We start from the raw sequence: 26570 nt of genomic DNA, 5'->3' as shown, positions 1-26570 counted from the left end.
ATATTGCATCCATGACAAGAAAAGAAAGTTATGGAAAAGAAACAGGGAATGCCAGGACGATCCAGATAAGACAGAAAAAGGCAGCTAAGTGACTGTGTTATTTTAATGACAGATGGAAAGACACATTCAACTGGGTTAAAGAGGTAAATACCAAAAACAAAAGCAACTGCACCACATGAAGGGAAGAACAGGGGGAAAGCATGGTGGAGAAGGAGATGTGAAAAGCATATATGGAGACCAAGCATCACAAGTTCAGGATGAGATGGGCACCATTTCTAAATTCAAAGCTGTTTTGCCTTTTTAAAGCACACCAGTGCTCAGCTGGAAACAGTGGATGCTGAATTAGTTTGGCCATACCATACAAATGGATATGCATTATTGTATCCCTCCCTTGATATCTCTCTGAAACTGAGGAAATTTACATTTCCTGTTTAGAGGTTGCAAGTAAAATGTCCTGTGGGTGAACAAATGGAGAACATTTTGACCACAGATGTCTTACCACTTTCAGTGTACAGCTAATTCTATAAGATTTTACCAATGATCATGCTGTCTACACTATACCGGATGATATATCAAATCACAGCAACAATAAATATATTCCTCCTATCTCTTAGATACTTTGACTTGAAAAATGGGAGTTCAAAACATCTCCTTGACTTCTATAAAGTTTTAATAAGTCACGGAAAATCTAAAACTGAAGACTGTTGATATCCTACCCAAATACAAAGTAGCTTTTGTTCAATTGTCTGCATATGCTGCAGACAATGCAAATATAAATTCTGACAGATTCCACTCAGTCTATAAACTTATCAAAGAAAACAAAAAGATCTTGCTAGCTAAATATCCTGCATACTTTGTAGACCACACTTATAAAAGGCATATAATTTGCTTAACTGTGATGTTGAGCTTCCATTACCAAAGTTTTTGGTGACTTTTTAGTTTCCTTAAAAATTGCAGAAGCATCTAGTACATTTTTTACTGTATGTTAATGGAAGAAGAGAGTCACCTTGGACATATGCCTGTAAGATGCCTATCATTGCTGCTGGCCATGAAAAAGAGTTAAAATGTTAGTCATAAAATCGTATCTTCCAAGTGTGAGACAAAAAGAACATCTTTCTCCAACTTGAAAATGTGCTGAATATAGGAATGGAAAAAAGAATTACGGTAAAACAGAAATGATATGCTGTGTGATGCCCTGAAGCAAAAAAAAGAAAAAAAAATACTCATTTTAAAGGAAGTAAGACTTCTGCAGAACTCAAGACTGTCAGCAGAAAAGGGGAGTTAAGTTGAACAAGACTTTCTTGTTCCTTTGCTAAAAACTGTAACTTACTCGGAATCCATCTTGGATTTCACAGACTTAAACCCCCTCGGTGCTTCACAACCATTTCCCTGAGAATTACGATGCTATCTAATGGACTTCAGAGTGTTTAAAAACGATGGACATTTTAGACCCGGGTAACCTAAGTGGTGGATTTTATAGGTGTGAAGGATCTGAATGGCAAATAGCTTGTCTACAAAACAAGCCTGCAGACATAGTAGATGTGGATGTTTCTAGAAAGCTAGACATGAATTCTTGCGTGTTTAAAAAACTACTGTTGCTAGACAGTAAACTCTTAAATAGTTCATGTTTAAACACTTTATTATTAATGTTTCTATTTATTTTTGAGAGAGAGAGCACAAGCAGGGGAGGGGCGAGAGAGAGGGAGATACAGAATCAGACGCAGGCTCCAGGCTCTTAGCTGTCAGCACAGAGCCTGACGCAGGGCTTGAACTCATGGATCATGAGATCATGACCTGAGTTGAAGTCGGATGCTTAACCGACTAAGCCACCCAGGCGCCCCCCTTAAACACTTTTGTTAAGAGGACATCACACTGGACTAATACCAAGAATTGGTGTAAGCTTGATAAGAGCAGAGCTTCAAGTCAAAATGAATTTTACATTTGACTATATTCAGTTTTACCACCACATACAAGGGAAGAAGGCTGCAGGCAGTTCAGAGAAGTATTACTGGAGGAGGAAAGAGAAGGAGTAGAAACAGCCTACTGCACTAGGAGACAAAAAGAAATAGGTCATTGCTGATTTTGTCCTTAAACACAGGTAACAGCTATTTAATTAGTCCTATTGTGTTGACATTCTCCTTGTAAAAAGTCTTCTATTTAAGTATCTTAAGAACATACAACAACACAGCTGACAACATTTAAGCATGCAATAAAGAATTAAAAAAAATTAAATTATGATGTCAAAAATGACATAAACTACTGTTATATCTTTCTCATACATACTATTCATTTAATTAGTTCTATTGATAATTATGACTAATAGCCACTTAACTAGTTCTACTGTTGTTTTGCTTAAATTGTAGGATTTATGTAACAGAAAATATAGAATATACAATTTTAAAGAAATATACCATTTATCACATTTTTATGTTAACACACATGTATGACTATTTCTTCTACATTACATTCATTCATATATATATATATATATATATATATATATACACACACATATATATTTGTATAAATATATATACTTTTTTTTTTTTCTTTGGTCTGGCATGGCTGTGTCCTGCTCCCTAGAAAGTTAGTCACTGCAGGGAAAAAAATAACCTAAGAAATTTTCCCAGATCTGGCAGGCACAAGTTTTAAAAATGAACAGGGTGAGTGTACTATGTGTCTAGAACAATGAATGAGGGAAAAAAAACCCAAACAAACACATATCACTGTCAAGTTTCAGAATACTATGGAGAAAGAAGATTCTAAAAGCTTCTACAGAGAAAAAACAGATCACGTACAAAAGTTTGGCTATCAGAACGACTTTAAATGTCAGCAACAACACTGGAACTGAGGGAATTATAGTATTTAAAAAATTTTTGTTTTCAACGAATTGACTCTGAATTTATAGGGAGAATTCTTTTCAACTTGGACTCCACATCCAAGCAAACTATCAATCAAAAGACCAGATTTACAGGTACAATAAAGATATTTTCAGACATGTGGGATATGGAAAGTAAACTTCCTGACATTGTTTTTTAGGAAGCCATTAGAGAATATACTCCAGCGTACTGAGTAAATTGACAGTAAACCAAGAAAAGGGACCCAGAAAACAGGAGATTCCAAACTGTAAACGAGGGCCAGGAAGACCTAGAGAGACAGCTATACAACGAAGTCCAGACTGAAACCGTAGAGAGTGTGCTCGGGAGAGTTTCAGGGAAAAAAAGACATTGATGGAATTTTTAAGTGTATTTGCCTTTCTGGAGATAGCATTCACATATGATGAAATAGGCAGAGAAAACTTAAAGATCCCCACACAGTGATACTAACCAAAGGAAGGAAAACAGACAGTTATTAAATTCTGGGGGTAGCAGTTGTACAAGAAAATACATAATTATAGTAATACCCTGTGCAACAGCGAACAGTTATCTGTATGTCCTAATGATATCACTATTAACGTAACCAACTCTTACGATGTAACTAACCACAGAGAGGGGACAGAGGGGACAGGAGGATGGGGGAGGGTGGTGGTACAAAAGAGCAGAATTCCCACCTCCTCTACAAGGTAGTCAGCAGATGACGACACATTAAGAAAAAGGCACGTGAGCATATTATTTAAATATATGAAGGTTAATACCAGAACCCAGATGTATTCTCTACGGGATAGGGCAGGAGGTCACTGTTTTTCATGATGGGTCTTTCGGTACCATTTGAGTTTAATACTGAGCGCATAAATGCTTTCTTTAAAAACAAGTGATATAGATTCCTAAAGCCCACTCCCAGAAATTCTGAACCAGTGAGTCGCAGGTTAGGCCTGGTGATCTGTGATTTTAGGGCCCTTGGGTTATCCTGAGAGAAAGGCCTAGGAAAACAACAGGATTTACTCAACAAATGAGAGGCAAAGTCAGGACTAGACCATGTGGTTCCCAATTCCAGATTACTGTGTTCTCTACCCCCCGGCGGTTATCCTCACCACAGCCTTATCAAGTTTTAACAAATTCTCTTTGGACTTTTGCTCTAATAGAGAACTTAGGGACACAATTTGGTGCCAACTCACCACATGGGTTCCACATGTAGGCCAGTGGAGAAAACAAGAGCAGTCAGGCAAGATTACAAACTGAAGAAACCAGCCAATGACAACAGTCTAAAGGCCCGCTGAACTGGTGAAAATATTGAACCCCAAATTTGTTTCAAAAGCAAAAGAAGTAAGGAATTAAGTAGTGAAGGCAACTAGGAGCAGCAGACAAATCAAACTCCCCCTCCAGACGGAAGATTCAGGAAGAACATGGATGGATGTGAAACTTACCTCTGAATACGAATGCTTTGGTCTGAGAATCCTTGTGTGTCAATCATCACGTCTGCTTCATCCAGGACAAATACACGGATCTTAGTCAGATCAATTAATTTTCGCTTGAAACACCAATCTAGGACAGTCCCAGGAGTGCCGATTATAATCTGTTTGGTGACATCGGTTCCTCTGGGAACTAGGGAGAAAGGGATTGAAGGACTCCTTCAGATGCGACGCAAATGACCCTAAGAATCCACACATCAGGGTGATGCGACACAGGACTCTTCAGTCAAAGTACATTTGGTGATGATTTTGCAAATGCAAACCCTGAGGGCCTTCTCAGATTTTGATTTTGCAGAGCTTTAGGACAGATTCCTCAGTTCCTAGGATTTAGTAATAACAGTCTTGACTATTTGATTCTGCCCACGGTCGGTTAAGAAGCCACCCTACAGCAACAGCACTGGCACAGTGGTGGAAACCCTACAAACTGTGCCCAGACAGTGTCCCCATGTTAAGTTCGTAGACACTAAGAAAATAGTGCTCCCATTTTCACACTCTACAAAAATAAATACATACATGTACATCCATATGTTAATGAACTGAAAAAGAAAGCAAACAACAGAGGTCGGTGAACAAAACTAGTTATCCTTGGAAATAGGTCTTTGGAGGACAAGAAAGAGAAACTTTCACTTTTACCTTCTGACCTGTGTTTTAAAGATCTTTTTCTGCCATGCACATGAAATACTTTAATGAAAAAGTTAAACGCCACAAGCTGTCTGCACAAAATGCCTGAGCCTCAAAAAAAGAAATATATGTAAGCACCATCTTGCAGGATGTGGAAATGAAGTAGCTAACATTTACTGGGTCCTTCTTATGCTCCAGGCTTGCACATGGAGCGTCATCTGCACCGCTTCATTTAATTCTAGTAACAACCCTTCGGTACAGGTGCTGTCATAGCCCCCGCTTTAGAGACAAAAAAGCCGAGAAGGGATGTAACATGCTTGCCGGAGTGAGGATTTAAAAGGTCAGCCAGGACCGGCTTTCTGGTACATACTGTGATTCCCTCGAATGGCGTACATCACTTGAACATCCACACAGAATTTTCCCATCCGTTCGACCACACGACCAGTCTGCAGAGCCAGTTCATAAGTAGGAGCTAGACAGAGGCACTGTGAGAGAGAAAGGGTAAGTTGAAAGGCTCATGCAAGCCATCGTGCAAATCTGACATACAATTAAAGTCTGTTCAGGAAGAGGCACACATGCAAAACTGGAGATTTTGGTTGACTAAAATATCTTCAATTGAACACAATTTAGCAGCTGACAGATCTGAGGTGAACGCTGAATATGGGTGGGGGAGAGAAGGGGCTGAAGGTGGAGAAACACCTTTTACATATTCCTCTCTAAAGAGTTATAGAGAGCCACAGGTTATGCTTTTTTTGTGGGGGACAGTGAGGTGTAGGGAGGCTGGGAATCCAGAAGAAAGATAATTCAAGACAAATCACAGCTTGAGCATGACCCTCATAACTTCTTGCCTGCTATTAAGTTTGCCTACTTCCAGAACACTCCCTGCTTGATCCACCGTATACAATGCTGGCAGAATATTCCCTAAAATTTTCCTGCTACTTCCACCCCTCTATATCTGGTTGATGAATGAAGAAGCTGATGCAAGAAACTGGTGATGTTTAATGCATTTGTTAAGATCAGTTAAGAATCTGCGATACAGAGAAGAGGAAAACATAGCTACAGTGCTAAAAATTGTTTCCACACACATTTCTCAATGTGTGTTCATGCACAGTCTTTCCTGAAGAGTTTTTATTCATCATATCAAACCCTCCCTGAATATTTATTTCAGTGAACTTTTCTAAAAAAGCACAAAATTTCAAATGCTGGGCATTAGTCATCCATCTCCACAGCTTATCCTGCTGATCAAACTGTAAACTTACCAAAAGAAGCCTTGTTTTCCCCACAGCATAGAGTGCACTCAGTACTCAGGTACTCAGCTTGTCAAACGAGTTGATGAGTACAGGTTAGAGAAACAGGGAAAGAATACCACTTTCCATGAGTGGAAGCCAGACTGAGCACATGGCAAGATCCATTCCTGTCCCTGCTCAGTCACTCTTGACATCTGTGACCTTATGTGAGACACTTCCCTCCCCAAGCCCCAGTTTCCTCCTCTGCTAAAGGGGGAGGTGGACGAGGTGATCCTCTAGTCCTACAGTCATCACCAGTGAATGCTCACTTTAGGCCTAGCACAGCGCTAAAGAGGTACATTACTTAATCTACACGACAATCCTATGAGGCATTCATTCATTCATGAATTCATACATTCATGCATGCATTCAATGCGTAATGAGCGGTTTCTACACTGTGCTCAGAGTCAGGAATGATCCTCGCCTTTATAGATGTTATCTTTACAGACAGGGAAACAAACATGGAAAGATCTACTAACTCACCTAAGACATTCTACTAGTAAGCAGAGAGGCTGGGATTGGAACCAAACAATAAAGACTGTGTTCCCAATCACTGTCCCCTACTGCTGCCCAATGCTCTGTGATTTTATGAAAGAATGTCTATTCTAAATGCCAGCACATCATTGAAGTAATATGACCCATTACTACAATATCATTGGCATCTTCAAGCATTCCCATCTCTCCCTCAGCCTTTCCTTACCTGTGGGAACAATTCCAAGGTATTAACTCTGCTTAGCATTGCCAACACAAAAGCAGCTGTTTTTCCTGTTCCAGATTGGCTCTGGGCTATGAGGTTCTGAGGTCTGGAGAAAAGAGGAGATGCCTGGGTATAAACTGCATACAGGAGACTAAAAATAATGAAGTTGGGATAGCACTGCCCTGGAAACTCACGGGTGTGCCAGCATCATAGGGAGAGCCATCTCTTGGATTTTGGATGGTCTATTAAAGCCCATTGCGTAGATCCCTTTTAATAACTCTTCCTTCCTGTCAAAAGAAAAAAAAAAAAGCAAACAAAGCCTATGATTGGTCAGCAGCCTCCGAAATACAAACTCCAAAGGTGCATTTTTAAATTAAGCCACTTTGCAACTGAGATTCAAAAGTAGTATTTAGAAATATACAATTTATACCTCGAATTCCAAACATATACAATCATGCTTGTACAGTTTTACCATTAAAATAATAAGCTACGCTACAAGCCCAGGCTGAGGACAGTAATAAGAGCCTAACAATGAACTTTCAGTTGAACCCAGCAAAAAAGGAAAAACCTGTCTGATAAAAGTGTATTAACTTGCCAGGAGAGTCTTATTTTCCACACAAGCAGAAAACAGATTTACTGTTTAATTCTTTTCTTTCCTTTTTGTTTTTTGTTTTTTGTTTTTAAGTAGGCTCCACATCCAGCATGGAGACCAACATGGAGCTTAAACACACAACCCTGAGATCAAGACCTGAGCTGAGATCAAGAATCTAACACTTAACCAACTGAGCCACCCAGGCACCCCTGTTTAATTCTTTTTTTTTTTTTAATTTTTTTTTTCAACGTTTTTTTTTAATTTATTTTTGGGACAGAGAGAGACAGAGCATGAACGGGGGAGGGGCAGAGAGAGAGGGAGACACAGAATCGGAAACAGGCTCCAGGCTCTGAGCCATCAGCCCAGAGCCCGACGCGGGGCTCGAACTCCCGGACCGCGAGATCGTGACCTGGCTGAAGTCGGACGCTTAACCGACTGCACCACCCAGGCACCCCTAATTCTTTTTAATGAATGACAAACTTTGATGCTTTAACAGCAATTTCCAGAGAAGACAAAATTATGTCGAGGTGATCCTTACATCAATTCTGTCTAGGAGTGGAAGACACAATATTATCTCATCCTTCTGAGCTAGCATTTAAAGAAATTTTTTTTTTTAAATTTTTTTTTTTCAACGTTTATTTATTTTTGGGACAGAGAGAGACAGAGCATGAACGGGGGAGGGGCAGAGAGAGAGGGAGACACAGAATCGGAAACTGGCTCCAGGCTCTGAGCCACCAGCCCAGAGCCTGACGCGGGGCTCGAACTCCCGGACCGCGAGATCGTGACCTGGCTGAAGTCGGACGCTTAACCGACTGCGCCACCCAGGCGCCCCTAAAGAAATTTTTTAATGTTTATTTATTTTTGAGAGAGAGAGAGAGAGAGAGAGAGAGAGAGAGAGAGAGAGAGACACCGCAAGCAGAGGAGGGGCAGAAAGAGAGGGAAACACAGAGTCCAAAGCAGGCTCCAGGCTCTCAGCTGCCAGCACAGAGCCTGACACGGGGCTGGAACTCACGAGCCATGAGATCATGACCTGAGCTGAAGTCAGACGCTTAACCAACTGAGCCACCCAGGCACCCCAGAGCTAGCATTTTTAAATGCATCCTTCCTGAGGTCTCATGAGAGATGTTAGAAAGAAGATAAAAAGAAATAGGTTGGAACACGTCCACCTTCAAAAACAGGCACATTTTGCATGCGGTTAAATTGGCAGGTTATTGGCAGCCAGCTGTTAATCATAGGTAGGCTTCTCCTTCCATTTAGAAAATGTCTGAGCATTGGGATTTTGGATTTTTTCCCCCTTAAACGGGTCCCTATCAGTAACTCTTCTGATTAAAACACACTTCCTTAATGAGAGTTAACAGATCCCTAGCAAATGCAAACCCATTTGGGAAACTTATTCATTTTAATGCCATCTAAAACAAAATAGAATTAGGAAGGTAACAGCTTATAACTTATCTAAAGGAGGTGAGAGAGAATATTTGGGTCATCAACGTCCCTATATCTGTATCATGGTATGGCAAATAGTAATATGGCTGTGTTGAGCTTAGTTATCTCCCTTAGCATGTCAAGGTTAAAATATGTTACCATCAAAATTTTCTCAATTTGCCGCACAACTCAGGTATTGTAGTGCTCTTTTTTCAGCTATACTTTACTTGCACGCAAAATGTACACATCTCATTTTAATACTGAATATTAGAACAAGAAGGGTATTCTGAGAGTTTTTATTATTAGCAGATTATTTTGTTCTGTACCACTCTTTCTGGCATTTTCCCACACAAAATGAATAAAAATACTTACAGCCGCAGCTCTTCAAATGTTTTCACTGAGTAGAGTGGAGAGCTGGGGTCCTTCTGTAAGACTTCAACTCGGTGACTGGATTCTACTAATGACTGCCGGATTAATTTGTTTAAGAGTGAATTGGCTGCCAAATCCACTAGAAAAGCAAAAATAAAAAAGGAAATATTGCACGAGTAAATCCAGCTTCCTAAATGACACCTAATAAATTGTTCCTTTCCATTCAGTGGTTGTATATCAAGCAACTGCTCCTACTCTTATCTTCCTTCTAAAAGAAGGTTGTAGAAAGAATGACTTAACACTGAAAGTTCCTTTTTACATGAAGATCCAGTTTCTTATGCTCTGCTGTTACACCAACCTCTGGCCTTAAGCAAGCCTACATCCATCACCACGAGACCTAATATTGCCTTGCCAGCTGAAAATTCTCGACTCATTCCCACATATTGCATTTCAACTCCCCCTAAAGAAATACAGCCTACTCCTAATTTAGTATTTCTTCTGAAATTCACGATTTATAAGTAGAGAAAAAGTCCTTTTTCACTTAAGATTATATTATTCACTCACATTGTGAAAGTCATAATTAATTGATACAGAATGCTAGGTTACATGCAAATGAATTTACTCCTACCTACATCGTCTTCATCATCATCTTCCGTGTTATTAGAACCATCTAAAAGGATGGAAAAGAAACAATAAATACCAAACAGAAATGTTTGTATGATCCCAATATCTCTCACCAACTCCACAGTGTGCACTGACATGAAGGGTCATCCAGTGGAGGAGTGGGTAAAAAGACAGGGAAGGTAGTGGAGGACCCTGAGTATTAAATTAATGGAAGTCTATGGTATTTCAGTTGCCAGGGGCCTGAGGAAAGCAATGCTTTTTAATTAATTGAGACCAATTTGCTTTATCTAACAGCACTCACCTACGTTTGGGACTGTAGTACTCCTAATACCCCGAAGGTTCTTCCGGGGGTGGATGAGGTTTGAAAACTATTGAAAGACACAAATTGCAATCAATATTAGGAAGCAAGCCACCAAGCAGCCCAGTGCTCCCCACTAGCTGGGAGAGACCACCCGAATATTGTTTCCTTTGCAGTTTCAGGTATTAATGGATTCTTTTCAGGAACAGGTCACCTGTATGAATTATGCTAAAATGAAGGAGACTTTCTGCTGCCCCTGTACCTTAAGTTCCTCTTTATAGTCCTCTAATCTAAATGTGGCAGTCCTTGGGGCGGGGGGGGGGGGGGGGGGGCGGTGTCACAGAACCAGCAAGGAATGGTAGATAGAAAAACGCGGTGGTCGGTAAGATGGAAGCTAGCCGAGGCTAAATGGTCAAATTGGGAAAACAAAAAACTCCGAGGTCTAGTTGGGACTGTCAGCTGCTTTCTCTCCCAGGACTTCTAGGGGGTCTTCGTTCTGCCCTTCAAACCAAAGGTCTTGCGTCTCTCGGGGTCTCCTTCCTCTGGCCCTCCCCCAAATCCTTACCACATCACCCCTCCACCATTTGACACCCCACGCCACACGCTAGCGAGGCTTCCCCTCACCCCCCCCCCCCGCCACATCCCCCCCAGCAGATTTCCCTCTCAGAGTGAGGTTCTGGCTCCCGCCCACTTCCCCTCCCCGCCTCAGCGGCGGTTACATGACTGTTCAGCCGCTCGCTCTCCGCCGCCCCGGCGTCGCCTCCCCAAAGTAACGACGCCATAGCCGAGATCGCAGCTCCCGCCCCCAGCACGTGCGCCCTCCCGTGGCACGAGGCCGTGCCCGGCCCCAGCCAGCGGCCAATGGGCTTCCCCTGGGGGCGGGCTTACGCGCCCGCGAGCATCCGCCGCGCGGCGCGCAGGCGCACGAGCTCCAGAGAGGTGGGGGGCGCGGGGGCGGGGGCAGGGGGAGTTGGGGCCGCCGGAGCCAGAGAAGTGTGATCCTGCGGCAGGTTTCTATTCCACCAGCAACCCCATCCGTGCCAGGTGTTAGAAACGGGCGACGGGGCGCTATTGTCGTGAATATTCGTGTTCCCCTAACTTCTGCTAACCCAAAAAAGCTTGAGACTCTAAGCCGCCCCAATTTTCGCACTGACTCGCGAGTTTCTACCTTCTTTAAGCACCACTCACTACAGACAATTCAGCTCACCCATTCCCGGTTTCAAGCACTCGTGCCCACGTTTCCTCCCAAATATCCGCTTCTGTATTAAAAGATGTCAGAAAGGCCAGAGAATTGCATAGGATAGTAAAGGGGCAGAATGAATGAGTTTCATTTGACAAATTAATTCAAATGCAAAGATGAGAAGGGGGAGTGAAATTACCCAAGTTCTAAACTTCTGCCCTTGTTCTAATACCTGTGATGTTTCCACATACCTGCTTGTTTTAATTTTAATCCTGATATGTGCCCTTTGCTAAAACAATCATGAGAAAACTGTTTTCCTTGCGGTAAAACCTCCACCTCTTATCCGCATCTGCATTATCAGTTTTCTAACTGGAATCTTTAGATTTGGATCAGCGTCTCTGCAGAAACTCACAAACCAAAAACCTAGTTATGATCTCTCCGTGGTGCTGAAGCACGACTCCCCAGCTCTGTTCGGTCACTCTCGGGCACCTCAATCGTTTGTTTTGAGGTTATCAAATTCCTTTTCAGCCTTTACATGTGGATTGTAATAGCAAATGTTTTTGTCTTACAATGGTAACTTTTTACTCATGTAAGTAGATATAAAGTCGGACCAGGTTCTTCAATGTTAGTTTTCGTATACAGATAGCAGAGACTTGAAAAACTACTTTTCCGTTATTTTATAGCACTAGATTTATCCTATATTTTATTCTTGTGTTAGCATAGGTCCCAGATTCTGCTTTGTCGGAGGGGAAATGGTGGTCAGACTAGAAAATATTAGGCAGATTTTGGCGTCTCTCTTGGAACTACATTTCCCACAAGGGTGGACTACATCTCCCATGAGACCCTGGGCGCGCGCGCAGAAGACGCAAAGTGACAGCTTCCTGTCTCGCGAAAAGCTGCGTGGTCGACAACCGGAAGGTAAGTCAGGGGATTTGGGGATGAATTATCTTCTGGGTTCTCCAAAGAGAAACGCTAAATGTATAGACAGCTGGATGTTTCTCTTTTCCACTCCCCCTTTTACATACCTTGTTCTTGAAAGCGCTGGTGGGTGAATATGGGATCTCGCTTAGGACCCTGTTTTTGTATCTGGTGCTTCTTGATGCTCCTGGCAGAAAGTCGCAGCAGTAAGAACTTGTAATTCGGTTTACTTAGAGGGCCCTTGGACTGTGGAGTTAAGTCTCTGCTGCCTCAGAATTGTTTGGTCACAAAACTAAATACTAATAGAGGTCAGGATTCCAATCTGTGGAGAGGGAGGCGTGGCGACTTTTTAAAAAATTGTTCAGGAGATTGCTTTCCACGCGATTGCTTTTCACTGTTAGTGATCATAGTGCGTGTCTCCTGATCCTTTGGCGATTCCTCCTTCCCTCGTTGGTTTAAAATAAAGTTTATCACGGATAACGCTTTCTACTACCCTATTGGTTACTAATATTTTGAGATTTGAATCTTTTCAACTTCAAAAAACGTATTGAAACTCTAGCGATAGCTGATTATATTTACAGTCGATGGTCGGCGCACACACGATTCCCTCGTTGTGGTAATGTGGCAGCCCCCTTCCAGGCGTTGGGTGTGCTGCGGTGTGCTGGAGGAAGCAATGCACATTGTCAGGAGTCTTGGACCCAAGTCTTTTTGCCACAAATCTTACTACCTGCTTAAGCCCTTTGGACTAGTTCTCTGGTTAAAGGGTTCAACTAGGTAACTAAAAACTATGTGTTGATAGTGGGCGTTGAGATAATATAAAGAGAAGTCATTGGTGTAATTTGCATATAAAAATGCCATGTGGCTTTCAAGGTTTTTAAAGAGGTATAAAAACTACCTTTAATCTCATTACCCAGTAAGGTTTTGCTTTTTCCTTGTGCTTTGTATGTGTAGATGACTGTGATCATACTGTATAGTTTACAACTGGTTTCACTTAATTTGCACTTTGTCAATAGCTTCCCATTATTTTCAGTGGACAATATTCCTAATCATTTCACTGTTGGATAGTTTGCAATTTTTACTTTACAGTGAGCATATCCCACATCTATCTTTGAGTCACTGATTATTTCTTTCCCTGATAAATGCCTTCCAGTGGAACTGGATGAATGTGGCCCAAACATTATGGAGCAAGTATATTTTAGCAGATAGTAATGGTCAAAGTTGTTCATTTTTATGTTGCACAGCTGTTTTCCCTTGAACAAGCAAACTGTTTCTGCTGTCCCTCTGATGGCTTCAAACGCTACAAATGACAATCTCCAGATTCTAGATGTTCCTCGTTGGATTAGAGGCATCAAGAATAGAACCAATTTAAGGTGAACAGAATTAGCATTTTGGTCTGTACCCAAATAGGCCAGATTCGCTTGGATATTTGTGTCTGCGTCTAGTTACAGATAGTATTTGTAGTGAAAAAGTTCTGTTTAATAGTGGGAATAGCCTTCAAGCAACAAGCATAATTTCCAAGAAAATCTCAGTGGCGAATTATAAAAAGCATGGTATTCTAGAAGTGACAATTGGAGGGCAATGTATTATTGAAGTAATTCTGGAATTAAACTTAGGTTAGAATTCTGTATGTCATGTAGTACTGTTACTTAGTATCTATTGAAAATCACTTGGGGCTCTTGGGTGGCTCAGTCGGTTAAGGGTCCGACTTTAGCTCAAGTCATGATCTTACAGTTTGTGAGTTCAAGCCCCACGCCGGGCTCTGTGCTGACAGTTCAGAGCCTGGAACCTGCTTCAGATTCTGTCTCCCTCTTTCTCTCTCTGCCCCTCCCCCACTCATGCACACGTGCTTGCACACACTCTCAAAAATAAACATTAGTTTTAAAAAGATCACTTAAGTTTTCTGGATTTACTATGTTCCTTTAGTGATGGAGGATTATCTGTGTTGCTACTTTCCTTCCTTCCTTTAAGCAGTGTGTGCGTAAATGACAGTTTTTTGTTCCTTTCCTCTGGTGCTCATTATTTAAGTGGTGAGAGTATGATGGGAAGTAATGATTGGAAGGAGAATCATAACCCAGTTTTGAGATCATCTTACTTAGGAAGTAGAAGTAAAAAAAAGATCAAGTTCACAAAATCCAAAAATTCTTTAATGAGTAAGCTTAACACCCAGCAACTTTAAAGACAGCAACTCACACATTGGCCAAAGGTTAAAAACAGTATAGAACAGAAATAGTGCTATCGGACAAAGTGAAAGACCAGATCTGTTTTTCTTTCTCTGGCATTTGTCTTGCAATTACCGGATTTGAGTGGTCATTAGGAAGTGGAGTAGTATTTAATACCAATGAGATATAGACTTAGGAAAGACCAATGGTAGGTGAAGTCTTTATAATGTTCCATGGGCTTTTAAGTTAGTTGTTTCTACTTAAATAAAAGGAAAGAGAGAAAGAACCAGGTTACCCCCAAACAATCCCATAAAAGAGGTTAAAAAAACACTTAAGAAGGAAAAAGAGGGAAGGGAAGCTTCCTGGGCATGACACCATTTGCGAGGTCACAACGAACACCCCAGCGAAGGGCAGATCTTTTCTTCTCAGTTGGCACTAGATAATTGTTTGGAACATATATGTGCTGAGGCTTGGACTGGGGTTCTGTTCGAGAAAGCATCTGCTCTCGGACACCCCAGCGTAATTCCTTTCTATGATCTTCACCAGGTAACCTTATTGAGTCCCAGTCTCGTTTGTACTCAAAGTATCGGGCTACGCGGTCTACCTTGCCCCGGTTTCGGCTCAACTGGTCCAGCCTTGGGAGAATAAAGGACTTTGGTCGACTGGCAACAATCAGGTCTTGTTCATAAGCTGGAGGGGCCATTCCTTCTCTTTGTAGATAGCAAATGAGCTCATCTTGAGAAATTCCTTGGTATTCATGTGGTAAATTAAATTTTTGTGAAATGTCAGCTGGAGATTCCCTGTCTTCCTGGAACTGCAGACTCATCAGCTTTTGTCTTAAGTCCCAGAGATCCATATCACTTTCTGTACCAGACTCCGATTCACTGATAATTGACTCATCTGTCACTAAGACTTCCCCTCCTGGCTTCTTCCGCAACACCTTTCTCTTCATCACTGGCTTTCGGAGTCTTTGAGAGGCCTCTGAGACTGTTTCTGAAGTGGCATTACTTTCTACGTGTGGGTACTGCAGTTGCACAGGGAGAGGCTGCTTTCCTGGAATTATTGAGGCTTTACTGTAGGGATCATATTGCATAGACTGGGCATCTCTCCTGACATCTCCCTCACCCTGCCTTGCACAGATATGGGTAAAAGCTGTGTTGGCTGCCAACATTCTTTCTTCTGGATCCATATTGGCCCATTTTTGTCCACTGGGTCCCATGAGTTCCTCCATTGCTTCCCCTCCACTGTAGGACCTTCTGGAAGAAAAAATACTGATCAGTTTTCTGATAATTTCCAGCTCATTAACTGTTCATTCCCTTCTTGTGTATTATTTTATTGTAATCAAATGGAGAAAGAATGGCTAAGGCAATCATAAATGTAATAGTTCTATAATAAAATACAGATTTTAGAATAGGGTAGTATGGTAGCGGTTTGGAGGGGCATTAACTCAGCTCCAGAAAATCTACCAGCTGCTTTCATTTCCACTCTCCTTTGCTCCCACTTGCTAATGCCTGGTAGTTTTGCTACCTGTAGTAGCTCCTAGGACAGTACAGGTGAGGCAGAAAAAGAGCTTGAGACATAATGCTTAACATATATTATGCAACTTATACTGAGGAGCACTTTGGGTATCTAGCATTGTTCTATGTGCTTAACATTTACTAATTCATGGAATCCTGTGAGCTAACTGGTACTCTTATTACCGGTTTTCCACAGATGAATAACATGAGGCATAAAGAACTAGTCCAAGGTTACATAGCTTGTAAGTGATGGAGTTGGAAGTCTAACTCAGGCAGTCTGGCTTCAGTCCTTGCTTTTACCGATGAGAGTGATTTAATCCAAAACCATCACAAAGCAGTGATATGCACATAAACACTCATATGCTTAAGTGATTTTAATGTGTCATTAGTTGCCAAGCTAAATCTGTTCATCTCAGTACCCTGTCACTGAACTAACTTTTAAACCCCAATCAACCAGCCAAATGCCCAATGCTAGTTTCTGGACTGGATCTAGGACAGGTAGCTACTGCCCACACTATTTCCTGTATCCCTACAATTTTTCTTTCTTTCTAATAAGGACTTTTATGCCCTACAATTTTTCTTTTTAAATTAAATTGAAAAACTAGTACATGCACATGGGAATTTTTTTAATTAAAATATAGTTGCATACAGTATTCATTAGCTTCAGTTGTACATTTGACAAGTTTATAGGTTATGCTAAGCTCACTACAAGTATAGCTACTGTCTGTCACCGTGACATGTTATTACAATACTATATATACAATAATGACTAGATTTTCCTATACTGTACTGCACATGGTCATTTTAAATAAGGATTCCCCACTTCCCCCACCAAGTCTCACTCTCAAAAGGTAGTTTCTTACACTTTCTCTAGTAATCTTCCATATTCATATGTACATTTTTATACCATAAAGGAGCATATTATACAACTCTTCTGAATCTCTTTTTTTTTTTTTTTTAACATTTATTTATTTTTGAGACAGAATGAGAAAGAGCATGAGGGGGGAGGTGCAAAGAGATAGGGAGGACACAGAATCCGAAGCAGGCTCCAGGCTCTGAGCTGTCAGCACAGAGCCTGATGCGGGGCTTGAACCCAAGAATCATGAGATCATGACCTGAGCCAAAGTCAGACGCTTAACCAGCTGAGCCACCCAGACATCCCACAACTCCCCTGAATCTTAAAGATGGTCTTGGTGATCCAGCGAGATCAGCACACATGGACTTCATTTTGTTTAAAGTTGTACAGAATTCTGACATATTGATGTGCCCTAATTTATTCGTTTCAGCCCCTGATTTAATTTAGGTTACAATCTTGTTAAAAACGAATGTTCCAAGTATCTTTCAAGTTTTTACATACTTGTGCAAGCCCACGTGTATGTAAAATTTCTAGAAATGGAGTAGGTGGGTCAAAAGATATGTGTGTGCTCAATTTGATGGATGTTGTCAACTGCCCTGTGAAGAGGCTGTACTGACAGCATCTTCCAGAGCTTGCTTCTCCATTCCCTCTCCAAAGTGGTGTACTGTCAAACCTCCTCTGCAGTCAGCTGGATGAAAAATAGTTTCCTGTAAATGGTATTTACATTGAGTAGAACTGAACAACTTTTCATACACTTTTATCAGCTGTTTTTCTCTTTTTGTATGAAATGCTTTTCCTTTCCCATTTATCTCTCTGGTTGTTGGACTTTCTCTTATTGATCCTTAAATTAAAACAGATGTATATATTTTCTGGGCTTCTATAGTATCTTACATAGAAACGCCTTTCACATTCCAAGACTATAAAAGAAAAGTTTCCTTCTAGTATTTGTTATAGTTTCATTTTTTTTGTATTTAAACTTTTAACATATCATAGATACAGAAACTCTCAAAGGCCAGAAACTAAATGAGCTACCCAGATAACATAGCCTTAGAACACATTTGGTGACAATCCATATAAAGTGACCACCCGTCATGGACTGTCTAGCACTGTCCCAATTTTAACGATGTAGTATATTCAACACTAGAATTTTGAAATATGTCAGGAATTTCAACATGTTAATTACATTTTCCAGATTGACTCTTCAATAGCTAGAGGTACAGAACAGAAATTCAACTTAAAAAAAGATCATGATGCTTAATTACCTTCTCTCTGCCATCAAAACCACTTAAGAGTGGGAAACCCTTGACTTCAGTCTCTCCTTGCAATATGAAGTACAATCATTGACAAGTTTCGTCAGTCAGGCTAGCTTCTGCCGTACCACCTTTAAGACAGAACTGAGTGTTAGAGGACAGAATATACAAGCCACTCGTTTTATATGAAATACTGGAAAGCAGTGGAAACTGAGTAGACATATATATTCCATATGAACAGATTTTAAGATTAGAAAGATTAGACAAGTGTAATGAGAAGTCAAAAGGAAATGTTTTAAGGAAAAGTATCAAAAACATGATCATCATCAAAAAAACCATCACAGCTAATGAAGCAGAGAGAAATGGGATCTACGAATATTTTCCCTAAATTCTGACTAAACTTTAACAATGCCATTTCTTTTTTTTTTTTTTTTTTTCAACGTTTATTTATTTTTGGGACAGAGAGAGACAGAGCATGAACGGGGGAGGGGCAGAGAGAGAGGGAGACACAGAATCGGAAACAGGCTCCAGGCTCTGAGCCATCAGCCCAGAGCCTGACGCGGGGCTCGAACTCACGGACCACAAGATCGTGACCTGGCTGAAGTCGGACGCTTAACCGACTGCGCCACCCAGGTGCCCCTACAATGCCATTTCTTGATGCTCCTTTCCTTTTCCCCTGTGAACTGGCCAGACAGGATAGAAAAGAACAGTATCTATGGATGATCAACCCAGAACAATTAAGCTAATGCTTGTCTCCCTGGGCAGAAGCAAAATATATCCTTTAGGCATTAAATTAAATCTTAGGTACTATTTGCAGATGATGGGATGATATGGACATCACCAAAGTAATCCGCATTGAAACTGTTGTATCCTTTTACTCTTTTTTCAGGTAGAGTGGACCTATATGATTTCTTTATCCCTGGGGTTGGTTGTCTTTTATCATGGCTGAAAGTGACATAGACAGAACCCAAACTGTCAAACTCCTAAAAAGAGTACAGGAACTGGAGCAGGAGGTACAGAGACTTAAAAAAGAACAGGCCAACAACAAAGACTCAACCGTGAGAGAAAATTCTTTAGGAGCTGGAAAAGCTAAGCGTGCATTTGATTTCAGTGCTCATGGTCGAAGACATGTAGCTCTAAAGATAGCCTATTTGGGCTGGGGATACCAAGGCTTTGCCAGTCAGGAAAACACAAACAATACAATTGAAGAGAAACTGTTTGAGGCTCTAACCAAGACTCGACTAGTAGAAAGCAGACAGACATCCAACTATCACCGCTGTGGGCGAACAGACAAAGGAGTCAGTGCCTTTGGACAGGTAAGGGCCACTATACTGTTTCTTAAAGCAAGTGATACCCATGTATTCTAGGTGCACATACTAAGGATTCAGATTGTGTCTTTAAAACAACCATCTTCCTTTAATTCCATAGGTGATTTCTCTTGACCTTCGTTCTCACTTTCCAAAGGACAGGGCTTCAGAGGATTGTAATTTAAAAGATGAAGTCAGTGATGCTGCTAAAGAGATCCGCTATACCCACATTCTCAATCGGGTACTCCCTCCAGACATCCGTGTACTGGCCTGGGCCCCTGTAGAACCTAGCTTCAGTGCTAGGTTCAGCTGTCTTGAGCGGACTTACCGCTATTTTTTCCCTCGTGCTGATTTAGACATTGTGGCCATGAACGATGCAGCTCAGAAGTATGTTGGCACACATGATTTTAGGAACTTATGTAAAATGGATGTAGCCAACGGAGTGATCAATTTTCAGAGGACTATTCTGTCTGCTCAAGTACAGCTAGTGGGCCAGAGCCTGGATAAGGAGAGATGGCAAGAACCTTTCCAGTTATGTCAGTTTGAAGTGATTGGCCAGGCATTCCTTTATCATCAAGTACGCTGTATGATGGCTATCCTTTTTCTGATTGGCCAAGGAATGGAGAAGCCAGAGATTATTGATGAGCTGCTGAACATAGAGAAAAACCCCCAGAAACCTCAGTACAGGTACGTTAAAAACAAAAGACAATTGTTGCTGTTAGAATATTTTTAAATATATTAAATATTTTAAATAATTAAAGGTTAACATATCTTCTCCCAACAACTGTCTAATTAACTAGGTCACTTATTTTGTCTTCTTGAAGCTTTGAATCTAACTTGGAGAATGTCATGAATATGCAGGAGGGCTATCTTTTTCTTCTCTTGTTGTTCTATCCCATTAGTAAGGAATAGGTATTTGGACCAGTCCCCTTAAATAAAATAACATTCATTCCTAAATGTTTTTTCCCCTGAATTTATTTTAAGGGTATTATTATTAGGTTCTGGTGAAGTTTAAAAGTGAGCATTCAAACTATTCATATAAATCTTCCTTGCTTTATATTATTGGGCAGTCATACTACTGTACTTTTGAATTTTTCCTTATTTTCAGTGTCTGAAATGGCAAGAAAGGTAGGAAGAATAGTTAGACTTTTGAGACTAGGCTGAGGCCAGACAGACTAACAATTCATTTCTAAAGCAGTGAAATCTAGTTTTTTACTTCATACTATGCAAAATTAACAAGTTCATAAAAATGTTTTCAATTAGCAATAATCACACCTTGGATAAACCTCCCTGGCTACGATACTGCAAAATCAACAAGTTGGGAAAAAATGTAAAAAATAATGTTATAGCATTATGGTTGAGGCCTAACCAGTTGATTCATGGTTTGTTGTGTTGTGTTTTTGTCTTTCAAATATAAAGTTGTTCAAGGTTAGGGATGGTGTTTTTTACTTTCTTATCTGTTACTCAGTACTGACAAAGATTTTCCCCTCCTTTTAATCCAACTACCTCCCCCCGCCACTTGTATTTGAAAAACTGTTGGACGGCTGCTGTGTATTTTCATACTGTTTCTTGTCTCTTTTTCCCTCTAGTATGGCTGTAGAATTTCCTCTAGTCTTGTATGACTGTAAGTTTGAAAATATCAAGTGGATTTATGACCGAGAGGTTCAGGAGTTCAATGTTACCCACCTACAACAACTATGGGCTAATCATGCTGTGAAAACTCACATGTTGTATAGCATGCTACAAGGACTGGACTGTGTTGCAGTACCCTGTGGGACAGGTATGACAGGGGAAATCCTAAGAGGCGATTATTTACCAGAACCAAAGTTATGTGGGGTTATGGGAGCAGATTTATGTAAAGTTTGGAGGTGATTCTACTGTGGTAAAGTATCCATGTAACATATGACTGTATGTATTATAGGACCAGAGATGGATGGAATGATAGAATGGAGAAATGTTAAGCCCTCTGTCATAAAGCAGACCAGTGCCTTTGTAGAAGGAGTGAAAATGCGCACATATAAACCACTAATGGATCGCCCTAAATGCCAAGGATTAGAATCCCGGATCCAACATTTTGTACGTAGGGGACGTATCGAGCACCCACATTCGTTCCTTGAGGAAGAAACAAAAGCCAAAAGGGACTGTCATGATATAATGGAGGAAGAAAATACTCTTTTGGAGAAACCAACAAAGAGAGTCTGTGTTGACACAGAAATTAAAACCATCAGTTAACCATAAGAGAATCTAGGAGGCAACAAGCAGCTAGTGGTAGGTGGAGAGAAAGAAATACAAGAAAAATACAAGAAAGTACTACAAGAAGACCTAAACATTCAGATTATCAGCTCTTTGAAAAAATAAAACAAGAACCCCCCCCCCCAAAAAAACCCCAAACCAAAAGAACATTAAGCCCTGTGAAGGAAGCTCCTACTTGAGTAAGAGAATTCAAGCATTCTCATTCCTGTCCAAAAGGATTAAGAGATGGAAGAAGCAAAAAGCAATTGTGAAATGGGGTTTACATACATGTGGAAACCTGTGCCTCAAATTCATTAAAGCCTGATCCTACAAGTGTCTAACTTGTTATGCTGTTTGTTTATTTAATTTTGAGAGAGAGAGAGGAGAGAGAATCTTAAGCAGGCTCCACGCTCAGCACTGGGCCCAAAGCGAGGCTTGATCTTACGACCCTGGAATCATACCTGAGCCAAAATCAAGAGTAGGATGCTCAACTGACTGAGCTACCCAGGCACCCCTGTTATTTTTGTCTTTTTAAGAAGCAAATGGGGGCGCCTGGGTGGCTCAGTCGGTTAAGCGTCCGACTTCGGCTCAGGTCACAATCTCGCGGTCGGTGAGTTCGAGCCCTGCATCGGGCTCTGTGCTGACAGCTCAGAGCCTGGAGCCTGTTTCAGATTCTGTGTCTCCCTCTCTCTCTGACCTTCCCCCATTCATGCTCTGTCTCAAAAATGAATAAACGTTAAAAAAAAAATTTAAAAAAAAAAAAAGCAAATGAATGGAGCGCCTGGGTGGCTCAGTTGGTTAAGCATCCAACTTTGACTCAGGTCATGATCTTGTACTCTTGTGAATTTGAGCCCTGCATCAGGCCGTGTGCTGACAGCTCAGAGCCTGGAGGCAGCTTCGGATTCTGTGTCTCCCTCTCTCTCTGCCCCTCCCCCACTCATGCTCTCTGTCTCTCTCTCTCAAAAATAAACAAACATTAAAAAAATTAAAAGAAAAAAGCAAATGAAATATTCACTACTCCTCTGAATTCTCATAAAGAACTTTGCCTGAGTGTCTTATTTTTTAGAAGAGAAATTAAAAGTAAGAAATTTAGTCTGTTAAATATTTGATACATTGGTTTATACCAGGCACAATACTACCTGAAAATGGCCTAACTCAATAAAGCACAGCATCTCTTAGAAAGCTTATCAGTCTAGTGCTGTGTGAGCCACAAATGGTCTCAGTTGCACAGTCATCTTCTTCACCACCTTTTATATAAGTTGCAAACATTCTTGGGGCGCCTGGGTGACTCAGTCACTTAAGCCTCCAACTTTTGATTTTAGCTCAAGTCATGACCTCATGGTTCAGCAGTTTGAGCCCCACATCTCCACTCTGCACTGACAGCATGGAGCCTGCTTTGGATTCTCCCTCTCCCTCTCTGACCCACCCTTGCTAAAAAAAATATATCTATCTAGATAGAGATAGAGATATATAGATAGCCTTCCTCTTTAATTTTGATGTCAGGATCCTTTTGTTTTTAGTGTAATCATTGAGTAGTAGAATATCCTCACTTAAACATGGAAGGACAAACCAAAGCATTTTATTTTTTTCAATTTCCTACCTTATTTCAGTGTACCTCCACTGCCATTAGTTTTCGAGAAAAACCTGGAAGAGTTTAAGAAATCACTATTTTAAAAATTGAACTTTAAAGAAACGATACATGGGACAAAAAAAACTAAAACGCCATGCTTGAAGATTCCTTAGAAGCAAAGGAGTTAGAGGAACAGGGTCTTAGATCTTAAAATTCTTTCAAGGTTAATTTAAACTATACTATCAAATCTGGAAGAATAAGCATTTAGTGACATTTAAAAAAAAATTTTTTTTTAACGTGTATTTATTTTTGAGACAGAGAGAGACACAGCATGAGTGGGGGAGGGTCAGACAGAGAGGGAGACACAGAATCTGAAACAGGTTCCAGACTCTGCACTGTCAGCACAGAGCCCAACGCGGGGCTTGAACTCACGGACCGTGAGATCATGACCTGAGCCGAAGTCGGATGCTTAACTGACTGAGCCATCCAGACGCCCCTAGTGACATTATTTTTTTGGTAGTTACCATAGATACACTCAGGACAATCATCACAGATGAAGCAATGATGCATCCTAAAATGTAACTTTGCAAAATTACTTACGTTATCTGAGGTAATATTTATTATAAATTTCAGTTTCTGACTCACGGTATGGAGTCAGAAGTAGGCCTTAGATCTTATTTTTTTCTTCATTGGAAAAATGGAAGGAATTAAATGAGATTATATACATTATATATGAAGATATAACACATAATATGTATTATATGTAACACACATATATGGTATGTATACAAATAAAATGGTGCTTTGTGAGAGGTATTACACCATTTATTTCAATGTTCATGCAATACAAAACTACCTACTAAAAAGATAAAACAGAATAAAGCAGGGACAGAAATGGAATAGGACTCTGGGCTAGGAGGATCTCCAATACTAAAGCCCAAAGAGATTTTTTTTAATGTCATATCTACTATACTATACAGTGATTAACATGTTATTTTGTCTGCATTTAAATTATGGCACACTCCTTTTTCTTCAATGTATGAAGAAGGGTGTTTGCAAATAGTAAAACATAAACTATAGTAAAGCTCATAGGTAACTAAGTTCTTTCTTTTTAATAAAGACCTGATAATCCTTTCCCTTTACTTAGGAGGAACCTGTCACATAGAAGCTAGAGCAGCTTATATTTTGTAGATACTGATAATATTGACCAAAATACCCAGTAGTGCCTTCTCTTCAAAAATCCTAAGCAACTTGGTATCCCAGGTTTAGTAGTTCCAAGTGCAAGGATTTTAAGGGTGAAAGGGGAGGATTTTAAACTGGGATACTAGTTAGAGTCTAACCATTACAAGGAGGCTACTGTAGAGTTACAACAAATTTCTCTGCCTCTGGGGAGAAGTAAGCAAGTAGCTGAAAGAACCACAACTTTGGAACAAAGCAAGCAGCTTAAAGAACCACAACATTGGAGCAAAACAAGAGAAAACAAAACACCCAGCAAAAGTCAACCATAATCCAAGGGACAACTGGGGAAAATATGTGCAACAGGTTCAAAGTCACTAATTCAAATTCCTCTTAGAAAGCTAGTAAAAGGTAAATGCACCAGAATAGGGGACCAGAATAAAGGAAAGACAGAAAATTTCCCAAAGAAATAATGACTAATACACACAGAAAATGTTTAATCTCATTAATAACGGAAATAAAGACATTAAGATGTCTTTTCAGATTGGTAAGATTTTCTCATACCCAGGGTCAGTCGGAGTGTGGAGAAATAAGCACCCTACACACTGTGTGTGTGTAGATGGGGGGATATCAATTTTTCTAGAGGGCAGCTTGGCATTATGAATCACAATTTAAACTGCACCACAATGTCTAAGCCATAATCCACTTCCAAGAATTATTCTAAGGAGATAAATTGAACAAGAATGCAAACATGTATACATACATGTAACCACCACCATGCTATTTTATGATGAAGAAACTGGAAAAACAAGTGTCCATCGTGAGGGGAGTGGTTAAATAATATATTGTACAGTAGTGCCATTGTAAGAAGTACCATGCATCCATTAAAAATGATAATGCTTTATTTATATTTGACAGTCACATGCTCCTAAAATATTACTAAGGCATAATCTGCTTTTTAAATGACTATGCTTTATCATATTTAAAACAATTACATAAAACCAAATATATTTTATGAGTATAATTAGGTATATATACTCAAAACGCATATATCTGAAGGGAACCCAAATACGAAGTGGGGTTTTTTGATGGTTATCTGTGGCCCAGTGGAATATCTAGAATTTTCTTCCTTTTTTCCTTTATACGTTCGTTCTTCTTGGATTTATTTCTAAAATCAACGGGACGGTACAACTTTACAATCAGAAAAAAGGTTTATTTTCATCTGGGGTAGGGCTACAGGGTTCGTTTTTCCACCCTATCCTAACTCATTAGCGAGAGAGCTGCTCGCACGGTTATACCCAGAAGTTCACAAAGGGCGCAACTACCGGCTGGGAAGACTGGTCGCTGCACAACAACAAAGGCCACCTGGTGCCCACCTGGCCTCGGGCGCGGTCGTCGCCTCGGATGCTGGCGGCCTCCGGGGAACCCGGCTCCCGCGGCGACACCACCCCCTTCCCCTGCAGCCCTCTGGGCAACGGAGGTGCCAGCCAGGGCAGCTATCGGGCTGGCAGTGGACGTCGGGCGCGCCACGGGAGCCCACTGTGACTTCAAGGGGCTCAGGCACGCCAAGGGCACAGCGCGACACAGCTTACACCAACCTTGGGAAGCAGTAAACCCGGGTTGGGAAGGTATGTCGGACGTGAGACGGCGCACCAGTGAGGGTACTCCCGTTCCGTGCTATCCAGACCTCGACCTCTCCGCACGGCGGGCGATCGGCCCCCGTGGGCCCGTGCGCCCCCTATTCCAGTCTCTACCCGCTTACCGGCCCCGCCGAGGTCCGCTCGCCGCACCGACTCCCGCTACCGGCCTAGCGAAGCTCCGCAGGATTCCGTTAGCGTCCAGCAGCTCGCGCAGGCGCACGGCACACCCAACCTCCAAGCTACAGTTAACGCCTGGCCGCTGCGGTTTAAACTAGAAGAGCTAACCTGCATCCTCGGCCCCGCCCTCCAGTTCTCCTATTGGTTCTGACCATGAACGTCTTCCATGTCTACATTCTGATTGGTGCCCATTTTCTCTTGCCTTCCTCCACTGGCGGGAGGAAGCCCGGGATTTGAGGCGTGGATTCGGAAATGTGCGAACCTCCCCTTGCTCTGGCGCGTAACCCGGAACTGTCTCTACGGCGCCTTCAGGCCTACGGGTAGAGAAGGA

At 41.1% G+C, this 26570-nt stretch overlaps 3 protein-coding genes across 13 annotated transcripts in view; 1 reads left to right on the top strand and 2 right to left on the bottom strand.

The window, feature by feature from the left end:
* DDX25 (DEAD-box helicase 25) overlaps positions 1-12543 on the bottom strand; it is a 20669-nt gene extending 8126 nt beyond the window's left edge. The window contains exons 1-8 of one of the 3 annotated variants that reach the window (XM_047877847.1): positions 12463-12543; positions 10261-10327; positions 9964-10005; positions 9339-9474; positions 7147-7239; positions 6956-7058; positions 5340-5454; positions 4304-4481 (exon numbers count right to left, since the gene is read on the bottom strand). In XM_047877847.1, the coding sequence (XP_047733803.1) occupies positions 4304-4481; positions 5340-5454; positions 6956-7058; positions 7147-7208 (458 nt within the window). In that variant the 5' untranslated portion in view covers positions 7209-7239; positions 9339-9474; positions 9964-10005; positions 10261-10327; positions 12463-12543. Of the gene's footprint in view, positions 1-4303; positions 4482-5339; positions 5455-6955; positions 7059-7146; positions 7240-9338; positions 9475-9963; positions 10006-10260; positions 10328-10519; positions 10538-10976; positions 11082-12462 lie in introns of those variants that run through there. The other 2 variants (XM_047877846.1, XM_047877848.1) reach the window with 2 other exon arrangements.
* PUS3 (pseudouridine synthase 3) lies at positions 12156-22014 on the top strand. 4 transcript variants are annotated; one of them, XM_047877850.1, is made up of 6 exons: positions 12156-12355; positions 13597-13725; positions 19027-19453; positions 19566-20131; positions 21034-21224; positions 21366-22014. In XM_047877850.1, exons 3-6 carry the CDS (start codon positions 19079-19081, stop codon positions 21674-21676), a joined length of 1443 nt encoding a protein of 480 aa, XP_047733806.1. In that variant the 5' UTR covers positions 12156-12355; positions 13597-13725; positions 19027-19078; the 3' UTR covers positions 21677-22014. The 4 variants fall into 4 exon arrangements, with proteins under 4 accessions (XP_047733806.1, XP_047733805.1, XP_047733807.1 ...); XM_047877849.1 differs by lacking the exon at positions 13597-13725; XM_047877851.1 differs by lacking the exon at positions 13597-13725 and having other exon boundaries at positions 12327-12355; positions 19031-19453.
* Positions 14478-26570, bottom strand: HYLS1 (HYLS1 centriolar and ciliogenesis associated). Of its 6 annotated transcripts, none has more exons than XM_047877858.1 (4): positions 26185-26570; positions 23277-23320; positions 18150-18268; positions 14478-15767 (listed from the first exon to the last, which is right to left on the bottom strand). In XM_047877858.1, exons 3-4 carry the CDS (start codon positions 18161-18163, stop codon positions 14846-14848), a joined length of 936 nt encoding a protein of 311 aa, XP_047733814.1. In that variant the 5' UTR covers positions 18164-18268; positions 23277-23320; positions 26185-26570; the 3' UTR covers positions 14478-14845. The 6 variants fall into 6 exon arrangements, with proteins under 6 accessions (XP_047733814.1, XP_047733810.1, XP_047733811.1 ...); XM_047877854.1 differs by having other exon boundaries at positions 14478-15770; positions 26185-26568; XM_047877855.1 differs by lacking the exon at positions 26185-26570 and adding an exon at positions 26021-26175 and having other exon boundaries at positions 14478-15770.

Source organism: Prionailurus viverrinus, chromosome D1 (assembly GCF_022837055.1).
Source record: "Prionailurus viverrinus isolate Anna chromosome D1, UM_Priviv_1.0, whole genome shotgun sequence".
In the NCBI taxonomy this organism is placed as follows: Eukaryota; Metazoa; Chordata; class Mammalia; order Carnivora; family Felidae; genus Prionailurus; species Prionailurus viverrinus.
This window is presented reverse-complemented; position numbering and strand designations above follow the sequence as displayed.